Source organism: Sinohyriopsis cumingii, chromosome 4 (assembly GCF_028554795.1).
Source record: "Sinohyriopsis cumingii isolate HCF-2022 chromosome 4, ASM2855479v2, whole genome shotgun sequence".
Lineage (NCBI taxonomy): Eukaryota > Metazoa > Mollusca > Bivalvia > Unionida > Unionidae > Sinohyriopsis > Sinohyriopsis cumingii.
Window position 1 is genome coordinate 45,521,856 of NC_142964.1, and position 21,874 is coordinate 45,543,729.

The following is a 21,874-nucleotide window of genomic DNA, read 5'->3' on the forward strand; positions in this document are numbered from 1 at the left end:
GGGGTTATTATCACCCGTACAGAAATTTCTCATGGATTCCATATGGAATACTTATGAAATCTGTATGGAAGAGATGTGGACTGAAAAACTTATGGAATCAGACAATTTAATCCATATCAATTCCATAAGTAGTTCACAGCAAGTGAAAATTCCATGTGGAATAAAGTTGCAACTTTAATCCATAAGCACTTTTTTCCATATGGAAAGCAGGCTCATGTATTATAGCATCCTGGAAAATACTCTCTGAAGAATTAATAACCTAAATTATCTGATTCAAATATAAATATTGGTGGGAGTTAGAGTATATGTATATTGTCAGTGTAGCTGATGTGGAAGGATGAATATATACTCATATAAATTTGAAGAAACACATGTATGTCAGTTTTCTTTAATTTATTTCCACAGATGTTTAAAAACAAAGACATGACCAAAAAAGTTGAGAAAATGTAAACATGATCAGAAAATTAATATTTGGTATTACAAGCATAGATGAATCTTTGGACTTAGAAAATTTGGTGCAAGGTGGATTTTGGGCTTGATCTGATGTTTATTCTGAAAAGTAATTTTGTTGGCTTCCTATTAAAACATGCTCTACAAAAATCATGCCCTAGTGAAAATGTGACTTAAATTTCAGCAAAATCAATGAACATTTCTTGACATTCACTCAGATGTCCTTTTTCACTAAAATTATGGTATTTTAGATTTTACCAATATTTCTGAAAATATCAGTGAAATTTTGTGATTGAAATTTCACTAAGAGCTTGTCAAAAATTCTAAAAATAAGTGATATTTTGTGATTGTAATATCACTGACATTTTAATGAAAAAACATCAATAAAATTTACTTTTTGTTTCTTGTACAGTTTGAATGATTTTCAGCAGCATTTATATTCCCTGCTTCTGATAGCTGTAATTGTATTATTTTGGGCAAAATAACTTCTTTCCACATCTTTCTGTTTTATATTTCTTTATCAAATTTTGTTATTGTTGTTGTTGTATTTTTTTAAATTTAAACTGGATTTAACTGCCCTCAAACAAGTTTTCTTGTTTTCTGTTTTAAATCAGAATTTCGCTTGTCTCCTGACCTGAATCTGATTTTCCTAGATACGGACCCTTTTTTTTATTATTGTCTCCAAAACTTTTTTAAATAATGCTCTATACGGTCCCATTCTGCAACGAGCTTTCTAATAAGTATTTGTTCTGTTTATTATTTAAAGGATGATCATTGTAAAGAGCTTTCTGATTGGTCAAAATTTTGTACTTGCCCAATAAATCATTGCTTAACAGAAACTGATGGGAATGCTAAACATGGCGATTCGAGTGGGATATGAGTTTGAATAACCATTTGAAAAATGTGCGGCAATGAGAATAGCTTGAATGCAAAGTCGATGGGAACATAATTGGTCCGTCTGTATGAAAACTGAACGCCAGGACTAGCATTTTGATTTTTGTGCCATAAACAGCTCTACAGTAGCGGCTAATGTGCTAAATAGGACAAGGAATTAAACCAGGATGATTTCGGAGTCATATAACTCAAAACTGATTAACTTCCAGGATGAATTCAATGAGGACAATGTATAGATAACTGGTGGGAATTGTTGCGAAATACCCATGTCTATCAAAGATCATCATATCTTTGTGGAATTTTCTTGGCCCACACGTAGAATCATCGTTCAATATTGTGAGGCATTATTGTGTATATTATCAAAATATTCTAGGTGTGTTGGAATTCAGTGTAAAATAAGAGTACTTATATCATGATAAATGTTTGTCACGGCTGCTTATGGAACAAGGACTAATTCAAGAGACCACAACAGCATCATAGTCTGTACATTAATCAAAAATCAAGCTGCAGTACAAGTGACATGGCAGGCTTCTAGCATTTATTCTTTTCATGTCTCAAATGGATGCTTTTCTGTAATTTTGCATTATTTTCACAGTTGAATTTTTTCCAATGCAGATTAATATTTTATATTTTATATATGTTTATGTGTTCACAGATGTCTGTGCATATATTCCAGGCTTGATACTTTGATTTTTAAAATCACTTAGTTATTTAGTGTCAAGCCAGATTCTTCACATCATGTCGTATATACTGTAAATATTGTACATAAGAGATAGAAGGCCTCAAGGTAGATTAGTCCTGTAATTAATTATATTACCTTCTCTAAATAAAGTCATTATTATTATTATTATTATTATTATTAACTCCCATATCTCTAGACTTGGATGTCATATAATTACCACATCTGTAAAAAAAATTAGTGCAAACATAATATCATTTTGGTTAATAAAGTCCTGTTTAAGTTTATACATTATTAATCTGAAACCTTCTGAAATGTATGAAAAACTTATGAAACTTCAGTAAAATACAATATAATGATCAAAATTTTAGTGAAATCTCACAGAAGTTTTAGTCAAATATTTATGATATCTCAACAGACTTTTCAGTGAAATGAAAAAGACTTAAGTGATGCCATCATGGATTAGGCTTTGTATGCTAGAAAGAAAATGAGGACAAAAAAAACCCTAAATCTTATTTGATAATGTCTGTCAAAATAAAATTTATGATCCATTTTAAAAATTATGGTGAATATTTATCACTGATTCCCAATAATGTCTAAGAATCATTAGGCAGTTTAATAGAAATCTGAAGCAGATTGTTTTTATGGTTTAGACAGAAAGCGCTTAAAAAACCCATCTGAAATCCGCCTTAAGTATGCCTGGAAAATTTTGTATGGGATTATCTATTACCAAATTCCATATGAACTATTTACAAATTCCATATGGTATATTTGCCAACTCCATATGGACTATTCACAAATTCCATATGGAGTATTGCCAAATTCCATATGGATTATTCACAAATTCCATATGGATTATTGCCAATATCCATATGGAATTTTAATTTTATTCCATATGGACAACCTACAGATCTCATGGACTAATTAGCATATTCCATGAGATTTCCATACAGAGTACATACAGAATCCATAACATTTCCATATGGATACACTGAAATCCATAAGAGTGGTTCAGCTATAGAATAAAAATGTCCATATGGATATTTCTGTAAAAGTACATGTGGATTCCATAACCAATCCATGTGGAAAATTTCATATGGGCAGCCTTGGACTTATTTATGAAAAAATACATTATTAGTGGTTTACTTACATGTATTTTTTGGTGAATAAATCTAGACTGTTCCATTACATAGTGATGTCATAAAAAAAATGTAGATCAGAGTCTACTAAATTCTGTTCATTCTTTATGTATCACTTCCATTAAACAAGATATTGGAATGCTGTTTGTAGCATATTTGATTATTTTTTAATGTGATAGAGGCATCAGAAGATGTGTTTTCTTATCAAATTGATGAAATCGTTTTATTAGATCACAGCCATTAAAAAAAGTGCTCCAGTGGCATAGTGGTTAGAACATCCACCTTGGATATGGAAGGTCACAGGTTCAAACCCTGACCGAGTCGTACCAATGACTTATTAAAATGGTCTAACAGGTGCCTTGCTTGGCGCTCAACATTAAGAGATTAGTGGTAGGACTGGTTGGCCTGTTGTCAGGATAATGTTACTGGGTGAGACTTGATGACACCTGTCTGCTGCATGATGCCCCAGTGCTAGACATGACTATAAACTGTCACACTAATAACTGAGTTCAGTAATGAATGAAATCTATATGTATTAGTTAGAAAATCTTGTATCCGATTAACTGAACTTGTCCCAAACTGGAGTCTGTATTTTTGATCTGATTTTTATTAAACTAGAAATATATGCTTATATCATTAAGGTTTCAGACAAGATCAATAATGAGTGAGATCCTTGAATACTAATGAGTTCATCTAGCATCTTATTGGCTGAGCTTGTAAACCCAAACTTTCAGCCTATTTCTGATCAGAATTTGAATCGACTTAGAATATGTGTTTATATTATTATGACTTTTTGGTCTTAAACTAAATAACAGAAAAGAGCAAACTCAACAAGTTTTGTTAAATTCAACAAATCACTTATTTCCATAGAATACAAAGTGAAAATTTAAAAAGATCTTACAGAATTGCAAATTAAATCTCAAATAGTCCAAAAACTTTTATTACTAATCCAATTGAAAAAACTTCTAATTAAATTATACAGGTGTTTAAAATAAGATCCCTTGCCAAAGGTGTTGATGTGCCCGTAGACTAGACAGATCTAATGTACCAGTGTCCTGAAGTGTGATGATGTGCTAACAGTTTTTCAATCAATCATAATAATTTACTCCAAGATCTCCTTGTCTGAATTCACTATAATTCCAAATTAATGTTTCTGTCCAAGAACAATATTGAGCAACTTTTTAATTCCAGAGAATAATAATTTGAATGAATAATTCAACCCAAATCAAAACCTGAACACAACAATCCAAATTATCGTAACAAGATTATATATTATATAAAAAAGACTAACACAATAAAGTAGAACCAGGATGTTGGTCCAAAATTCATTTCTGTAAAATTCTTAGTTGTAAACAGACAAAATCTGTTGCTAAATTAATAATAAATATGGAAAAAGTCAGGTACAACAGGTTCGTCATGGGGAATTCCTATATCCTAGACCCAGACCCTAATAAATTTGTTTACCTTTATTGATATTCATCCTAATATTTAACCCACTCCTTGAGAAATATTAACTAAATATTATTTGTTTATAAAATAAAAATAACATCAATAATTCCTTGTCAGGTACACAGTGAACTTGATTTTTAGAATAGGTCAAGTGCAAAATACAAAAATACAATTATACGTAACTTATAATCATGGAGACAAAAACTAACAAATACAAATTAAATATACATAACGTTAATTATCAAGATTGCAGATTGATTCAGTAATGAATATCATCCAAGCATATTAATGAGATAATCTTGCATCTGATTGTCTGAGCACTCTACTGATCTAAAGGTTACGTTTCTTATCTGATTTTGATTAAACTTGGAAGATATGTTTATATATCTTAGGGTAACAGATGGATTCAGTAAATGAATGACATATTTACATATTAATGAGGTGAGTATGCAGTAGCATTTTTAAAAAGCATTGTTACCATGGTAAAAGTAAACAATTAATGTCGATGAAAGATAAATGAAGAACATGTTTCCATAGCATTCACTATTTTCCTACGTTAAAACAGGATTTCATGTCAACTCATTAGCCTGTGAATTTACATGAATCGTAACCTTCCATTCTTCACTTCCCCATTTAATTTTACTGAAACATTAAATGTAAAGTCATTAAGGCAATGCCCTTCTGTGCCGTTTGTCACAAGTTAATTGAGCCCACTCAGTGTTGGCCTGTGTTCCTAATAATAAACTCTTGATCCAGTTCATGGTAAAAAGTGACTTTTCACAGTCTGAACAAAAATTGAACATAAGTTGTATTAATGCATGTTCAAAAAGATACAGATTCTCTGAATCTTAATTAAGGGAATTATCAGGGACAAATTCTTCAAGTGTCAAGTCACTGATGTGTTCTCAAATAATCGTGGTAGAACAATCAATAGTATGCATATTATTTTATTATGTATATTATTTTCCATTAAGAACAGTATATCAGTGTCTTTATGATAGTTTAGCTACTTTATTAAACCAGTGTCAGAGAGAAAAAATACTGTTCAAAAGTTTAGAGTGTTTTATTTACCTGCTGTCAACACACTTATTACTACAGCAGCTAAAATATTATGATATCGTCACCTTTTACGATATTGTCAAAATATGGTCATGATGATTATTGGAGCAGCAAATTTTTATCTGCAAAGATCAAAATATGTTTGGCAATGTACAACTTATGCAGAAATAAAAAATTTCCGTTGATCATTGTCTGGAGAATTGTTGTAGACATGTATATCTAGTAATGTGGCAATGGAAATGTATTTATAATTAGCCTGGTGGCTGGCTGGCTGGCGTCTCAGATACATATGATGTCACCTATCTGTATTATATCCAGTATCATCACACCTAATCACATGAAGATAATAACAATGTCAATATATGTCAGCATCAGTCCTACACATAATGTCATGCTATACAATATAGTTTCATGTTTGATGTTAATGATGGGAGTAAATTTGATTCTTACTGACTGACTTGTTGAATTATAGTCGTGTTCGTCCTTTCAGACATGTACAACTGTTCTGATTTGTTTCCTGAGAAGAAAAAAATGGTAGAGCTATTTTAGAGATTGTAATTTTGGTCAGTAATTGTTTTTAGCAAATTGGTCTTATGTATGTATGTGTATATATATATATATACATAATAACTGTGAGAACTACATGATTGTAAGTTTTAGAAGTACCAGTTTTTTGTAAGTTACATGATTATTAGTTTTAGAATTACCAGTTTTGTTCCTTGCATGATTAGAATTAACAGAATTTTATTAGAATCAATAGGGTTTTTCTAACTTTGATAAGTCATTATGTGGTGTGATGTTAAGTAAAAAGATTCTTGAGCTGCAGAGCATAGACCTGTACTGGCATGGATTTGTACTGCAGGGCATAGACCTGTACTGACATAGACATGCACTGCAAGGCATAGATCTTTACTGGCATAGACACGCACTGCAAGGCATAGACCTGTACTGGCATGGACTTGTACTGCAAGGCATAGACATGTACTGGCATAGACATGCACTGCAGAGCATCGATCTGTACTGGCATGGATTTGTACTGCAGGGCGTAGACCTGTACTGGCATGGACTTGTACTGCAGGGCATAGACCTGTACTGGCATAAACATGCACTGCAAGGCATAGACCTGTACTGGCATGGACTTGTACTGCAAGGCATAGACCTGTACTGGCATAGACATGCACTGCAGAGCATCGATCTTTACTGGCATGGATTTGTACTGCAGGGCATAAACCTATACTGGCATAGATATGCACTGCAGAGCTGGCATGGACTTGTACTGTGAGGCATAGACCTGTACTGGCATGGACTTGTACTGCAGGGTGTAGACCTGTACTGGCATGGATTTGTACTGCAGGGCATAGACCTGTACTGACATGGATTTGTGCTGCAGGGCATAGACCTGTACTGGAATGGACTTGTATTTCAGGACATAGACCTATACTGGCATGGACTTGTACTGCAAGGCATAGACATGAACTGGCATAGACATGCACTGCAGGGCATAGACCCGAGCTGGCATGGACTTGTACTGCAAGGCATAGACCTATACTGGCATAGATATGCACTGCAGAGCAGAGACATGCACCGCAGAGCATAGATCTGTACTAACATGGACTTGTGTTGCAGGGCATAAATCTGTACTGGCTTAGACATGCATTGCAGAGGATAGACCTGCACTGGCATGGATTTGTACTGCAAGGCGTAGATCTGTACTGGCATAGACTTGCACTGCAGGGCATAGACCTGTACTGGCATGGACATGCACTGAAGGGCATAGACCTGTGCTGGCATGGACTTATGCTGCAAGGCATAGACCTGTACTAGCATAGACATGCACTGCAGAGCATATACCTATACTGGCATGGACTTCTACTGCAAGGCATAACCCTGTACTGGCATAAACATGCACCACAGGGCATAGATCTGTACTGGTATGGACTTGTATTGCAGGGCATAGATCTGTACTGGCTTAGACATGCACTGCAGAGCATAGACCTGCACTGGCTGGACATACACTGCAGGACATAGAACTGTACTGGCATGGGCTTGTACTGCAGGGCATAGAACTGTACTGGCTGGATATGCACTACAGGGCATATACCTATACTGGCATGGACCTGTAGTGGTGTGGGCTTGTACTGCAGGGCATAGACCTGTACTGGCATGGACTTGTACTACAGGGCATAGACCTGTGCTGGGATGGACCTCTGCTGGTATGAACTTGTACTGCAGGGTATGTACCTGTAGTTCAAACATAAGTGAAGGCAAATCTTAAATCAAACTTTTAAAACTTTCACACAAACAGAATGACTCCTTTTAGTGTTAAGTAGTAGCAGACATCTGCTTGGGAAGTACTTGTCAGTGTTTACCATGTAAACAGGTGAGAACTGAACAGTCCATGGCTGTTTTGTTTGACAAATTAAAATATGTATTCTGAGCTGTCAAATATTCATACAACTTCAGGCTGTGTAATTGAAAGTATTTTCAGTTTGAATTTTGGAGTACTATAAATGTTCCTGCCTATGAACTGGTAATCCTTACTTTCTTAAACAACATTGTATTTTTGGCATGTGAAGTTAAGTAGTTTATTTGTGAAAGTCATTGCAAATAGTTGACCACTTAAGGACAAGTGGATGGTCAGTTAATTCAGTATATTTGTCAATGTGTTATAAATGGTCAGATGACTAATTAAAAAATACACATTCTCAGGTGACTTTTGTTAAATATTTAATCATTTAACTAGAAGTATTTCAAGTTGGGTTGTTTTAGATGGGTTATCATCCTAAGGTTTTGTTCAAGTGCTGCTGAATTCTTTATATTTAATACTTTACTTTTAATTTGCCTCATGAAGCCATTATTGTGCTGACATGTAATTAAACCGTAATGCATGCACACACACACACACACATACACACACACATGATCACAAATATTTATAAATGCATCCATACATCGTACATCATACATACATAGATACATACACACATACGTACATACATACATACATACATACACACATCTTATAGCACAAATTATAAATGCATCCATACATCATACATACATACATACATTCATACGTACATACATACATACATACATACATACATACATATATACATACATACATTACATACATACATACATACATACATACATACATACATATCAATAATCATTCACAGAGCCATTGATTATTTATGAGACATGATTTGGTCATCAAGTCATCAAATCTGGCTTCCACTTATAAAATGTACACAATTATGTAATGTAGGTAAAAAAAAATGACTTGAAGGAATTTAATCAATTAAAAAAGTAAAATTTTAATGATGACAAATATTTATCAACATGATTTTAAAAATACTTTTACACATGTGTCTTTTGTATAGAAGTTAAATGTGCATATTAAATTAAGAGAAATTATTGTGTAGGTATATACATGACAGATTTCATTCTTCATTCTTCTTTATTCTGTAAACACATGCATCAGTTTCTGGAACTATACAATATTCATCACCCATCAGCGGTATAAACAGTCATTGTAAAACCTTGAGTTATCAGTTTATGCAACTTGCATGGCACAGTTTTATCATAATTGTTTGTGAATGGACCTTAATGAGATAGTTTGTTGTATGTTTGTCAGGTAATGCCAGATACAGAATTGTGTCTACTGGTAATATGTGTATATATGTGGAAATCCCTACTGGTACTGACTGTTCACTCTGGTTGAAATGCAAAGTGAATTTAATGAGTCACTTTACCTGGAGTACATGGTACGCGTACGGTACCATTTCTCCAGGAATATAAAACCCATTGGGCCCATGTTGTAAATATCCAAACAAATGGCAGTGGGCTTATCATCAATATATTTAATTAGAAATGTGCCCAAATTTGCAACAATTTGGTGTTTTCATTTCAAGTGTTTTTGATTTGTGACGAAAAGGCAATTTGTGTGCAAGATGTATGTTGATATGTTTACTTTATGAGCAACTTTGAATTCCATTGCATATTTTTAACTTGATATAAATTTTGGAAACATAATTAAAATTAAAAGTTTAAGCCATATTTAAGAGATCTCAAAGCTGGAAAAATGATAAATTAATATAATCTTAAAAGTCAGTGCTAAATGCATACATTTTTCAGTAATGTCTTTCCATTTTAGCTTTAAATAAAACAATTCTGTTTAATGTTTTTTTTATCCATTTTAGCAGTTCTAATATGCGAAACACTTGTACCAATATGTAGGGTAGTAGACCAGCCATTTTAAATATACAACACTCCCTCACTGTATAGCCCTTTATTATTACATGCTTCCAGTCATAAGGTCAAAGGTCAGTATCTGTAGTTGAAACATTTGCATAAAATATACTTCATTATAAGGCAGTCTCACCATAAGGCAGTATACTATATGGCTTTAATAGACAGTGTTGTAATAAGGGAATTTTTAAATTATGTATTTCATTATAAGCTCATTTCACTGTAAAGCATCATCTTATTAACCCCATTTGACAGTGTTATAATGAGGTAGTACTGCATATTGTATTTCATTATAAGTCAGTTTCTTTATAAATCAGTATACTATAATTGGCTTCCATTGATAGCATTATAATGAGGGGTATTTCATCATGTACTTCATTAGAAGGCAGTTTCACTATAAAGCAGTACACTGTGTGACTCCCATAGACAGTGTTATGACAATAAGTAATATACAGTTATAATTATTCCAATAGCCATCATTCATTTATGTGATAATAATAGCAATCTGTGAGAGTTGGTCACTGTAGCTATGTTTACTGAATTGCAAATATGCAAGCACTTGTTCAGAATTAATGCTTCTGACATTCTCAGATAATGTTTGAATAAAGTTGGAATCCAGACCATAAGCCTATTTACAATGGTAGTCTTTTTGGCTTCTTGTGTTTAGGTGGTAAAGGCTCTTGAACTATGCAAGATGAAAGCAACATGAAAAGCTGAGTTAATTTATAGAGTACCTTGTTTTCAGAACCTCATTTATTGCCAGGGTGCAATTTTCTTATGCATGGTACTTAAAGGTCTATTTAAGTGATGTGAAAGTAATTCTGAGATGTCACTGTGAAAGCTTCTTAACAGATGTGGATGCAGGCTGATGATGATTTTATCAGTAACATGTTTGATCCACTGCTTCTTGGATATTTTATCACTCTTGTAATTTAGAAGAGAATTTATTGATGTTTTTTATCACAGTTTGCAGGCATGATGTCTCAATGTTTATAGTACATGTACCATTAATAGTTCCTACTAATTAAGACAAGACCCACCTTTGTGGTAGGGCTATAAACATGCATTAATTCCCTAGGGCATTTTCCCTTGCATGAAACTTTGTAAAAGAGGTAATTTGCCATGGGCCCAACAGAGTTGCCATTTAGGTTATTGATCTCCAGTCCAATCATAATTGGCACACTTCCTCTCTCCTCAACATTGTTTATTTCACTGAAAAGACAATGCCATATCATCTTAACAAAAAAGATATTTGAAATGAAGTAAAACAAAAAGTCAAATAAGCTCCAGTTCACAACAAAGATATATATATATATATATATATATATATATATATATATATATATATATATATATATATATATATATATACTATAAAACAAATTTTTTGTTATTGGGTCAGTTTGTTTGACAGTATACATATATTAGCACTGTCCATGGATGTTATACTGTACTCTCTTTTCAAATAATTATTCCTCATTAAAAATGGTAGGTGATTTGCAATGCCAATTATGGTAATTCAGTTGCATATATACCAGACTATATATATACATGTATATATAATTGTGTGAGATTGCAAGTGATCTATGCAGCATGATTGAGGAATGGTGCAAATGTCCACCTTTGCAAATTTGCAGATGCAGATGCACAGATTTGTGTGATTTGTCATGCATTAGACTGAAAGTTTCAAACAATAAAACATAATCACAAAAAGTCCTTTGGTTACCACACACATTTAGTTGTACTTTCCATTTCTCTTAAATCAGAGACCAAAAAATACATCAAGATAGCATACTGACTTAAGTCACAATTTTATAATCTTCAGCACTAAAAGTGTTTCAAGTGTACAAAAGTCTATTTACTTTTGTTCGACCAGGTTTGCTTTATATATAGAATCCTATCAAGTTTGTACAAAAGCAGACGACAAAGACAAGATTTCTCTGTAGCAGTTATTGTATTGTATGTCATACAGAGTGTATGTTCAACATGAAATGAATGGTGAGAGTAGTGACTATATTATTAATTGAAAAAAAAATTGTCATTGAGATCCAAATGAATGTTTGGCATACTTGATTAGTTTTGACTACTGAGTTTATATTTTTCCATGAGTGTCTCTGTAACCTGCTTGCAACATGTATTTAGGTAAACAAAAATGTTGCATATGACAATATGGCAAATGACATTGGTTGACACTGTTGTCATTAATAGTGCCAAGTATGTCTAATTGTTATGATAATCAATGATTTTTAACTCTTCATCTAATTCTAGTTTCTGCATGATATTAAATATGACATTTGATTTTTTATGAACATGACCAGTTTCGTTTTAATACTGCATCATATGTATTGGTCTTGGGGACCTAAACTTGCATGAGTACATCGCTCCCTCACTATAAAGCCCATGATTATAAAACAGTTCCGTTTATAAGGCAGTTATGGTACTGGGTACCATGTCATTAAGTGGTATTAAAATGTTTATGTCTCATGTTCTTCATTACAATGTGGTCTCACTATAAGGCATTATACTCTATGGCTTCCGTGAACAGCAATATAATGAGGGATCACTGTATCATGTGGTTCATTTTAAGGTACTCATGCAATAAGACAGTATACTGTATGGCTACCAATAACAGTATTATAATGAGGGAGAACTGCATCATGTCATTCATTATAAGGTGATCTTGCTAAAAGGCAGTATACTCTCTGGCTCACATAGACAGCATTATAATGATGGAGTACTGTACCATGAACTTCATTATAAGATGATCTCACTATAAGGCAGTATACTGTATGACTACTGATCACAGTATTATAATGATGGAGTACTGTACCATGAACTTCATTATAAGGTGATCTCACTGTAAGGCAGTATACTGTATGGTTCTCATGGACCTTATTATAATGAGGGAACATTGTATTATGTCTTTCATTACAAGGTGATCTCACTCTAAGGCAGTATACTGTATGGTTCCCATGGTCATCATTATAATGACAGAGTACTGCATCATGTACTTCATTATAAGGTGATCTCACCGTCAGGCAGTATACTCTCTGGCTTACAAAGATATCATTATAATGAGGGAGTTATTTTATCCAACATAAGCAAAGTATTTTCAGAATGAAATGCAACATTTTCAGTTTGTGATCATTTCATCATTTGCCTAAGAATGTTATCTACTGTATCTTCAATAAAAATCCTCAGATCATAGAGTCTAAAACAGGTAACTGTAACCTACTTAAAGATAACTCGGAAACCTTATATCATGAATTTTTCTCCTATATTTCATTCAGTCAAATCATTGTGTTCTATGCATTTTTTCATACACATTTAATTATTTTTGCAGATGTACAAGTAATTATTGGCAAAATGAAAACAAATTACATATGAAAATTAACATGTTTTTAATAAGGTGAAATTTCTTTATGATAAAAATTAAACTACAAAATATAATTATGTTTCTAATGATTTGACTGTGCCTTACAAGTCAGAGGAAACAAGAACTTACTGGTATTATGCATATATTATGTTATCTATACCTCTGATAGGAGCATGTTTGGCTCTGGTGATTTATGAAATCCAATTAATTTCCACATTTAAATACAGAATGCTAAAATCCAAAGATTTTCTTTGTTGGATTTTTTCATGACCCAGTAAACAAGAGCGCTCACACCACTAACTGCATTCTTATGTTCTTTTCAGTGCCCGATACGTAGTCAGTGGTGACACCTATTTGCCAAAAAGCAGGGTATCCCAGGAGCTTCAGGCCCTGCTTCACGGTCTAGATGCAAATAGTCCACCCTCCTTTTCACAGGAAGCGGGCATTCTTGGTGAACGCAGTCACAGCCGCTTGTCCGACCAGTTTACACGTCCTGTATCCAGAGCTTCTTCAAGAGCACAATCTCCAGGGTAAGTTGTTAAGTCGAGTTTTATTTAGATGTACCAGGATATGGGCTGCACACTCAATATATACCAGGATATGGGCTGCACACTCAAGATATACCAGGATATGGGCTGCACACTCAAGATATACTAGGATATGGGCTGCATACTCAAGATATACCAGGATGTGGGCTACACACTCAAGAGTAGTTATTTAGCTGGATTTTAAGTTGTTGTGCTTAAAAAGTGGACCCTAAGAGATCTGATTTTCAATGAAGATGTCATGTAGAAATTGTACTACTCCAGAGTCGATTGACTGATTTCCATCAGTGATCATCTCAGAAGCCATTCAATATCTTTTAACTACATTATGCTTAAAATTGTGGTGCAGCAGCAGTGTTGTGGTTCTAAAGTGGACCCTAAAAAATCTTCTGCAATGAAAATGATGCAGAAATTGACTTACTCAAGGGATTGTTTGACTGGTTTCACTCAGTGTTTATCGCACTAGCCATCCAATATCCTTCACCGATATATGGTCAAAAAGTGACAAACCAGTCTAATATGAAGTTAATATTAATGAGTATTAAGTTGAACACAATTTCAGTGGGCTGAAAAGTGAAAAGTTTACAATGAGATCATGTTAGATCTGGCCTGAAAATATGGGTCCTTAAGGTTCACCTCTGGAAAATTGTACAGGTATAAGATTACTTTCAGATCATCTTGTGGGTATTGGATAGAAATGTGGATCAGGTTGAAAATATGGGTCCTTAAGGTTGACTCTGGAAAATCGTACAGGTATAGGTGAGATCATGTTGTGGGTATTATATCAAGGCATGGATCAGGCTTAAAAAGTTGGGTCCTTAAACTCTGGAAAAGATTGTACTGGTATACTTGAGATCATGTTGTGGATATTATATGGAGACATGGATCAGGCTTGAAAATATGGGTCATTATGGTTCATCTCTGGAAGATTGTACAGGTATCAGATTCTTCTGCTTTTGTTATGAATTAAATTTTTCAGTTGGAATGTTGCATGTTTTGTAAATTTGTATAATGTGTAATGTCTAGGTACAATGGTACATGTACATCTAATCCTTGCTAATCCTTTCATAATTCATTATTGCTCTATCCAGACAGAAGAGGTTAAATGTTTCCAAAAGGGTTCCATTGGTAAATTGATTCTAGTATGTGTGATACACTATAGTGCTTGCTCAATAAATTGTCAACTTCCTTGAAATTTCTGAAAAAAGCATTTGGGGTGCTTCAGAAAGATACATTAAAATGTCCATGGTATTTTTTTCATGGAAAGGAAATGGGACTTAGAAAACATTTTCTTTCATGTTTCTGAAATCTGCTCTGCTACCTATCAAGATTAATTTTTAGATATGTTTCCAAACTAATTGACACAAAGCAAGAAAATGATTAAAAAATATGTATGGGTCTAAATATTGTACATTGTGATCCTGTCTTGTTTGTCGTACCTGCCTAATTGAGTTAAAAGCTTGGTTCATCATTGTAAACAGCATAAAAGTTTTGTCCTAAAGTATGTGAAAGACACACATCTTATTTGTTTTCTGCAGTCAACAGAAATTTTGGTATCTTGTATTATATTACATAGATCTAAAGTTTATAAGCAGATGGTTAGCAGTGCATGTCATGCTTGTCTTATCTTCTAAAGCAGAAGGTATATTTACCTGTTGAAAACAATGTTAAAGGTTTCTGTTTCAGTTTGTGAAGTCACTTATTTTCAGCATCAGTTATGGTATTAAAAAATGAAAGTTTAGAGGACTACTGCTAGAAGTCTAACAATAATAATGATGAGGACTTTGTATAGCGCCTAATCTTTAGAAGTTCTAAGCGCTTTACAACTTTAGACAACACCTATAAGATAAGAAACATAATATTATTACAAAAACAAACAACATGAGATTAGAAAAACATTAAAAAAATAAAATAAAAAACATGCTGAGAATATTTCAGGTAGGAAACATTATTAGGTCTTTAAGTTTTTTCTTGCTGTCGAAATAAGTGAGTTTTGAGAGCCCTCTTGAATGTGATCACTGTGTCTTTGTGTCTAAGTTCAGTGGGCAATTCATTCCACGTTGCTGGGCCCTGGTATTCAAAAGAACGCTGTCCATATGACTTTGTTTTCATACTTGGAATAATGAGTATACGATTGTCAGAAGAGGAGCATAAGTATCTTGCTGGTGTGTACACATGGGTGAGGTCAGATAGGTATGTTGGACTAGATTCCGACAGTGAAACGTAGCACAGAGAACAAATTTTGTGTTTGATTCTGGATATGTTGGACTAGAGTCCGACAGTGAAACGTAGCACAGAGAACAAATTTTGTGTTTGATTCTGGATCGAATGGATAGCCAGTATGGGGTACAGAGCAGCAGGGAGGTGTGCTCTGATCATGGTACTCTAAGTATGATCCAAGCAGCTGTGTTTTGAACTTTTTGAAGTTTCTGGAGTAGATATTGAGATGAACCAGACAGAATTGAGTTACAATAGTCTCGCCTTAAAAGTACTAATGATCACACAAGTGTTTTAGTGGCATCAACTGAAAGATATTTGCAAATGGAGCTGATGCGTCTCAGCTCAAGATCTACAGCTTTGCATATGTTCATGACATGATGGTGCAATGTGAGAGTACTGTCCAGAGTAACACCTAGGTTTCGTACTGATTGTATGAATTTAATGGCGTTGCTGATATTTATTGTTTTAGGTAAAGGATGTGAATGAGAAAGTTTTTGTGTTGTGATCAGAATGGCCTCAGTTTTATCATCATTCATCTGCAGCTTGTTACAAGTCATCCATGATTTCACATCAGAAATGCACCTCTCTACACCTTGGATGGTAGCATCAACTTCAGCTGGGTGGCTAGATTTGTATGTTTGCGTGTCATCAGTGTACAATTGATGAGACACTGGATGATGATCTATGACACTTGAGAGTGACTGAGTGTACAGAATGAAGAGAACAGGTCCAAGAACAGACCCCTGTGGAACACCACAACATAGATCAACTGGATTGGAGTGCATTCCATTTGCAGATACAATTTGTGTCCTGTTGACCAAGTAGGACTTGAACCACAGTAAGGCTGCATCATGAATGCCAAATACATGCTGGAGATGGCGAAGTAATATATCATGGTCTATTGTGTCAAATGCTGCAGACAAATCAAGGAGGGTGAGGACTGTAATCTTTCTGCTATCCAGTGCAGAGAGAATGTCATTAACTACTTTTAAAAGAGTAGTTTCAGTACTGTGGCAAGGGCGATATGCAGATTGTACATTGCTAAAAAGACTGTTTGAATTTAGATGAGATACAAGCTGGATAGAACAACCTTTTCTAAGATTTTTGAAATGAATGCGAGATTAGAAACTGGGCGGTAGTTCTTTAAATCATTATGGTCTAGTGTTGGCTTCTTCAGCAGAGGCTTTACAGTGGCAGTTTTGAAAAATGATGGGAATTCCCCAGATGAGAGAGAGGTATTAATAACATCAGTTAGTGAAGGCAATACTGGATCTAAGCACTCAAGCAGCAGTGATGTTGGAATTGGATCAAGTTCACATGACTTTGGTGCACTCTTCATCACGATTGTACGTATGAAATCCATAGAGACAGGTTCAAATGCTGCTAATGGTTGCTGCTCAAATTCTGTATCGCAACTGTATGGTGACGACGAGTCAATTGAAGTTGTGGTGTCAAGCTTATCTCTAATGGTTTGTACTTTGTCACGGAAAAAATTTGCAAACATGTCCGGAAGATCGACTGTAGAGAAGGTAGTTGGAAGTGGTGAAAAGTCTACAGTTACGTGTCTATGCCGATATGCAAGAAGTTCATGTCTTATCTGTCTATGCTGACACACAGAATGTTTATGTCTTGCCTGTGTTTTCAGATATGCAGTAAGTTCATGTCTTGTATGGCTATGCTGATATGTAAGAAGTTAATGCCTTGTTTGTGGCGATATGCGAAAATTTCATTTCCTGCTTGTCTATTGCAAAAAGTTTATGTCTTGCCTGGATATGCTGATATGAAAGAAGTTCATGTCCTGTCTATGCTGATATGCAAAAAGTTCATGTCTTGTCTTTGCTGATATGCAAAACATTCATGTCCTGCTTGTCTGTTGCAAAAAATTCATGTATTGCCCATCTGTGCTGATATGCAAGAATTATCTGTCATGCCTATCTATGCTGATATGAAAGAAGTTCATGTTCTGTTTATGCTGATATGAAAGAAGTTCATGTCCTGTTTATGCTGATATGAAAGAAGTTCATGTCCTGTCTATGCTGATATGCAAGAAGTTCATGTTTTACTGTTTTGCCTTCTTTAGCATGATATTTAACAGTGTTTAATTTTTGTGTTAGATTATATGTGTTAGATTATACTGACAAGATTTCCGCTACAGGTGAGTGAGACACCAGTTGTCATGGAACATTTGCTTACAATTAGTTATTGATTCCAATGCCAGTATTTGCTAGAACATGAACTGTTGGTTAATTAGTGTTACCAGGTTAATAAGACTAGGAATGATAATGAAATATGAAAGTGCATAAGAATAGTATGTCAGTATTGTTTGTGGTATGGATTATCTACAAGCATGGATTGTTATCTGTCCTTTTGATAGAGGGGATTTTTACCTGTATTGATGATACATATCCCACCTGCACCAGCCAAGGCATTGAAAGTAAACACAGGTGTATGCTTGAGTACTATCTTTGAAAATTACAGAAGATTTATTTAGGATTCTCCTGATGAAGCATATTACCTGAATTCAGATGAAAATTGAAATGAAGAATTTTAACTCGTGATTTGTGCGTTCAGACAAAATTTAATCAATAAAATTCATTAGCTTTTATTTTTAATTAGAAATAAACAGTGTTCATATTGATTATTTTAAAAATATAATTTCAGGTTAAATTTTCAGTCTATAAGCAGGAACATCTTTGATGGCAAACAATGACAAATCCACATGCCTTTGCTGCACTGTTCCAATAGTGGGCCTAATTTAAATCAACATTGAAAATCAATATAATTTTAATGGCAACCTTTCATTTGAGAAACAACATGAGTTGATGTAAAAATACTTACTTCCCAAACCTCTCTCCTAGGCTACCCCATGAGCCCTGTTCCTTGTGGGCTTTGACCACTTAGTGATCAGTCTTAAAACGTCTGATAAGTAAATATATTGATATTGTCTTCTTGATTTGTGTTAAAAGTATTCATAAGTGTCATTCATAAGTGTCCCTATTATTGAAATTATGATTGACTTTTTAAGTCTTTCCTCGGACAACTCTGGACAAGGCAACAAGAAATAAATGTAACTTTTTTTACTCCCACCATAAGGCAGAGCACATTATGTGACACTCAGCCATCAGTCTGTTTGCATGTTACCAGTATTGTTTCTGCACAATAACTTGATGTTTCCAAAATATGTACCTGCCAATCTTTGTGAATGGCTTACACTTGGTACAAGAAGAAGCATATCATTTTGTGGTCAAAAGGTTAAAGGTCAAGCCCATTAAGACTGAAAGAAAGAGAATCATTTCTGCACAATAATATTAGTTCTACATTACATACCTGAGCCAAACTATGTGGACGGTTTGTGCATGGGTTAAGGAAAAGTGAATTGACTTCAGGATCAAAAAGACAAAAGTCCAAGTCACAATGACTAAAAGAAGAAGACTGGCCACACAGTAAAATTAGTTTTTCATCACATTCTTAGATCAAATAGTGCTTGCATTTGGGGTAAGGAAGAAAAGTTTATGCACAAAATGCCCCACCATGTAAGTTCACCAAAGTTTGTGTATGGCTTATAGATTGGATAAGAAATCATCCCATTTATTTTTATATCATAAGGTCAAAGGTCACAGTGAATGAAAAATAGAAACACATTTTGCAGAGAAAATGTACTTAAGGTTTGGAAGAGGTTTCATTACTTTGGGGTCAAAATGCCAAAGGTCAGGATCATCCCAGTGAAAGATAGATTTTGCATAATGATGTTTTGTTCTTGAGTAAGTTTCTTGTCCGAGCAATTGGATGGCTTGCTCATAGGGTGAAAGATATAGCTTTAGATTTTGGAGTAGAAAGTTAAGTCACAGGTCATGGCCAACGTAAGTCTAATAAGAAAGAAAAATGGTTTCTGCACAGTAAGTTTACCGTATATACTCGCGTATAAGCCAGTTCGTGTATAAGCCGACCCCCGCAAACTGAATTGGTAAAACTGTTATAAAGTGCATGACCCGCATACAAGCCGACCCATAATTTCTAGACTACCGGTACATCACAAGATGCACAAAGTGAGTTCTGAATACGTTTATTTAGGCAAATCACATTATTAAATAAAATGAAAGTAAGAAAGCTAACTTATATGTTGAAATAAAAACAATTCTAAAGTGGTAAGTCTTAATGGAAATTTAATTAATCCTCATTCTAAAATCATGAATTATAAAAGTTCTATCACTTTTAGAATCCTTCAAAATCTGGCTCTGTACCAGACTCGCCAAACAGTTCATGAAACTCGGCTTCTCTTACGGGCGTGCTTTCATCATATACATCGTCATTGTCATCATGGTCATCTGATAGTGTGTCGTTCTCCTTCTCGCTCTCCTCATGATTGTCAGATTGAAATATAGCATCATCCTCTGTTCCATCCATGGCATTGCTAATACAGCACTTCCTGAATGATTTTGCAATCATTTCCGATGGAATTGAGTCACACGCTTCTTTTACCCACTTGGTGACCAAATCAATGTCTGGCCTCATTAAATTCCTGCCTTTTGTCATTTTGTAATTATTTCCATGTGTGGTTGGTTATCAATTTGTATTTGATAATTATTTATCATTGTTGTTTATTTGTGTGTTTTTTTTAAACTACTGGTAGTGTGATTCAATTGATCAAAATATGATTGGTTTCAGCGTGGACATTATTCAAGTATTGTGACAGTTTATAACTTTGAACAGAAACCATGTCCACTACCATATCTCATTAAACAATACATCTGAGAGTCGGCATGTATTAGTAAAGTCATTGGCATTATGCAACAAAACCAACCTATTATCCCCGAGGCATTTACAACAGATTAAGCATATGGTAGCTATTGTACAACACTCTACCGCTAACAAACCACTTTGCTTTACAAACAACTAAACAACAGTAGTATATAAACTGTGGCTGCCGATTACTTCTAAAACACCTGTCAAAGAAATCCCACAAATTATATTGTTTTACAATTATTCACGCTGACTCGTATATTGTCCTGTCATTTACCCCTCCTAAGCATGCGCGCAACAAACCCCTATGGAGCCTCTCGCTATTGTTCCTTTAAGACTATCATGCATGTGTTTCTACTCTCGATCAAAATGTTTGTTGTATATACCTTCAGTATTGTAATTCTTTTATTTTTTTACGTAGATTCTTTTCATATTTACACTGAAATAAGCTAGCTTGCATTTGTACGATACCGTAGAGTTTAATGATTACTGATTAGCTGAGGGTTAAATACTTGACTGGAGATTACTAATAGGGCGGTTCTTTTGGAAAATACAAGTACCACCGTGGCTCAAATAACACATATGGCTGCATTTTCTGGTGGATGGACATCTATCAAATAGACGTCAAGTACGTTAAAACATGTTTTTCATTCATTATCCTACCATATAAGTTAGAAAAAAAATATTTATTTCACTTCACGACAGCACAGATCTTATGAGCCATGTGGCATCATTAGGCATGTGATCTCATCTTCGGCGATCAACAGAAACAATAAATACTGGAAATCGAGGGAAAAAAGTGTTAAAAAGTTCAGACTTGGACCTTGGCCTGCAGATAAGCCAAACCCCCTTCTTCCAGGCCTTATTTTTTTCCTACATTTTTTGGCTTATACGCAAGTATATACGGTAGGTCAAGACCAAATATGTTAACCAAAGGTCCAGGTCATTAAGATCCACTGATCAGTAATCACCAGGGTCAACCATGTCAAGCTAGTGCTTACAGAGGAGATCACTAAACTCTTATTGTAACCATGTTCCTGTAAGATTTATATTTAGTACTCCTACTGCC

At 34.4% G+C, this 21,874-nt stretch overlaps 1 protein-coding gene across 2 annotated transcripts in view; it reads left to right on the plus strand.

The window, feature by feature from the left end:
* LOC149801080 (uncharacterized) overlaps positions 1-21,874 on the plus strand; it is a 157,392-nt gene that overhangs the window by 25,641 nt on the left and 109,877 nt on the right. For both annotated transcript variants that reach the window (XM_089955114.1, XM_089955115.1), the window contains exon 4: positions 13,624-13,830. In XM_089955114.1, coding sequence (XP_089811240.1) covers positions 13,624-13,830 — 207 coding nt within the window. The remainder of the gene's footprint in view (positions 1-13,623; positions 13,831-21,874) is intronic.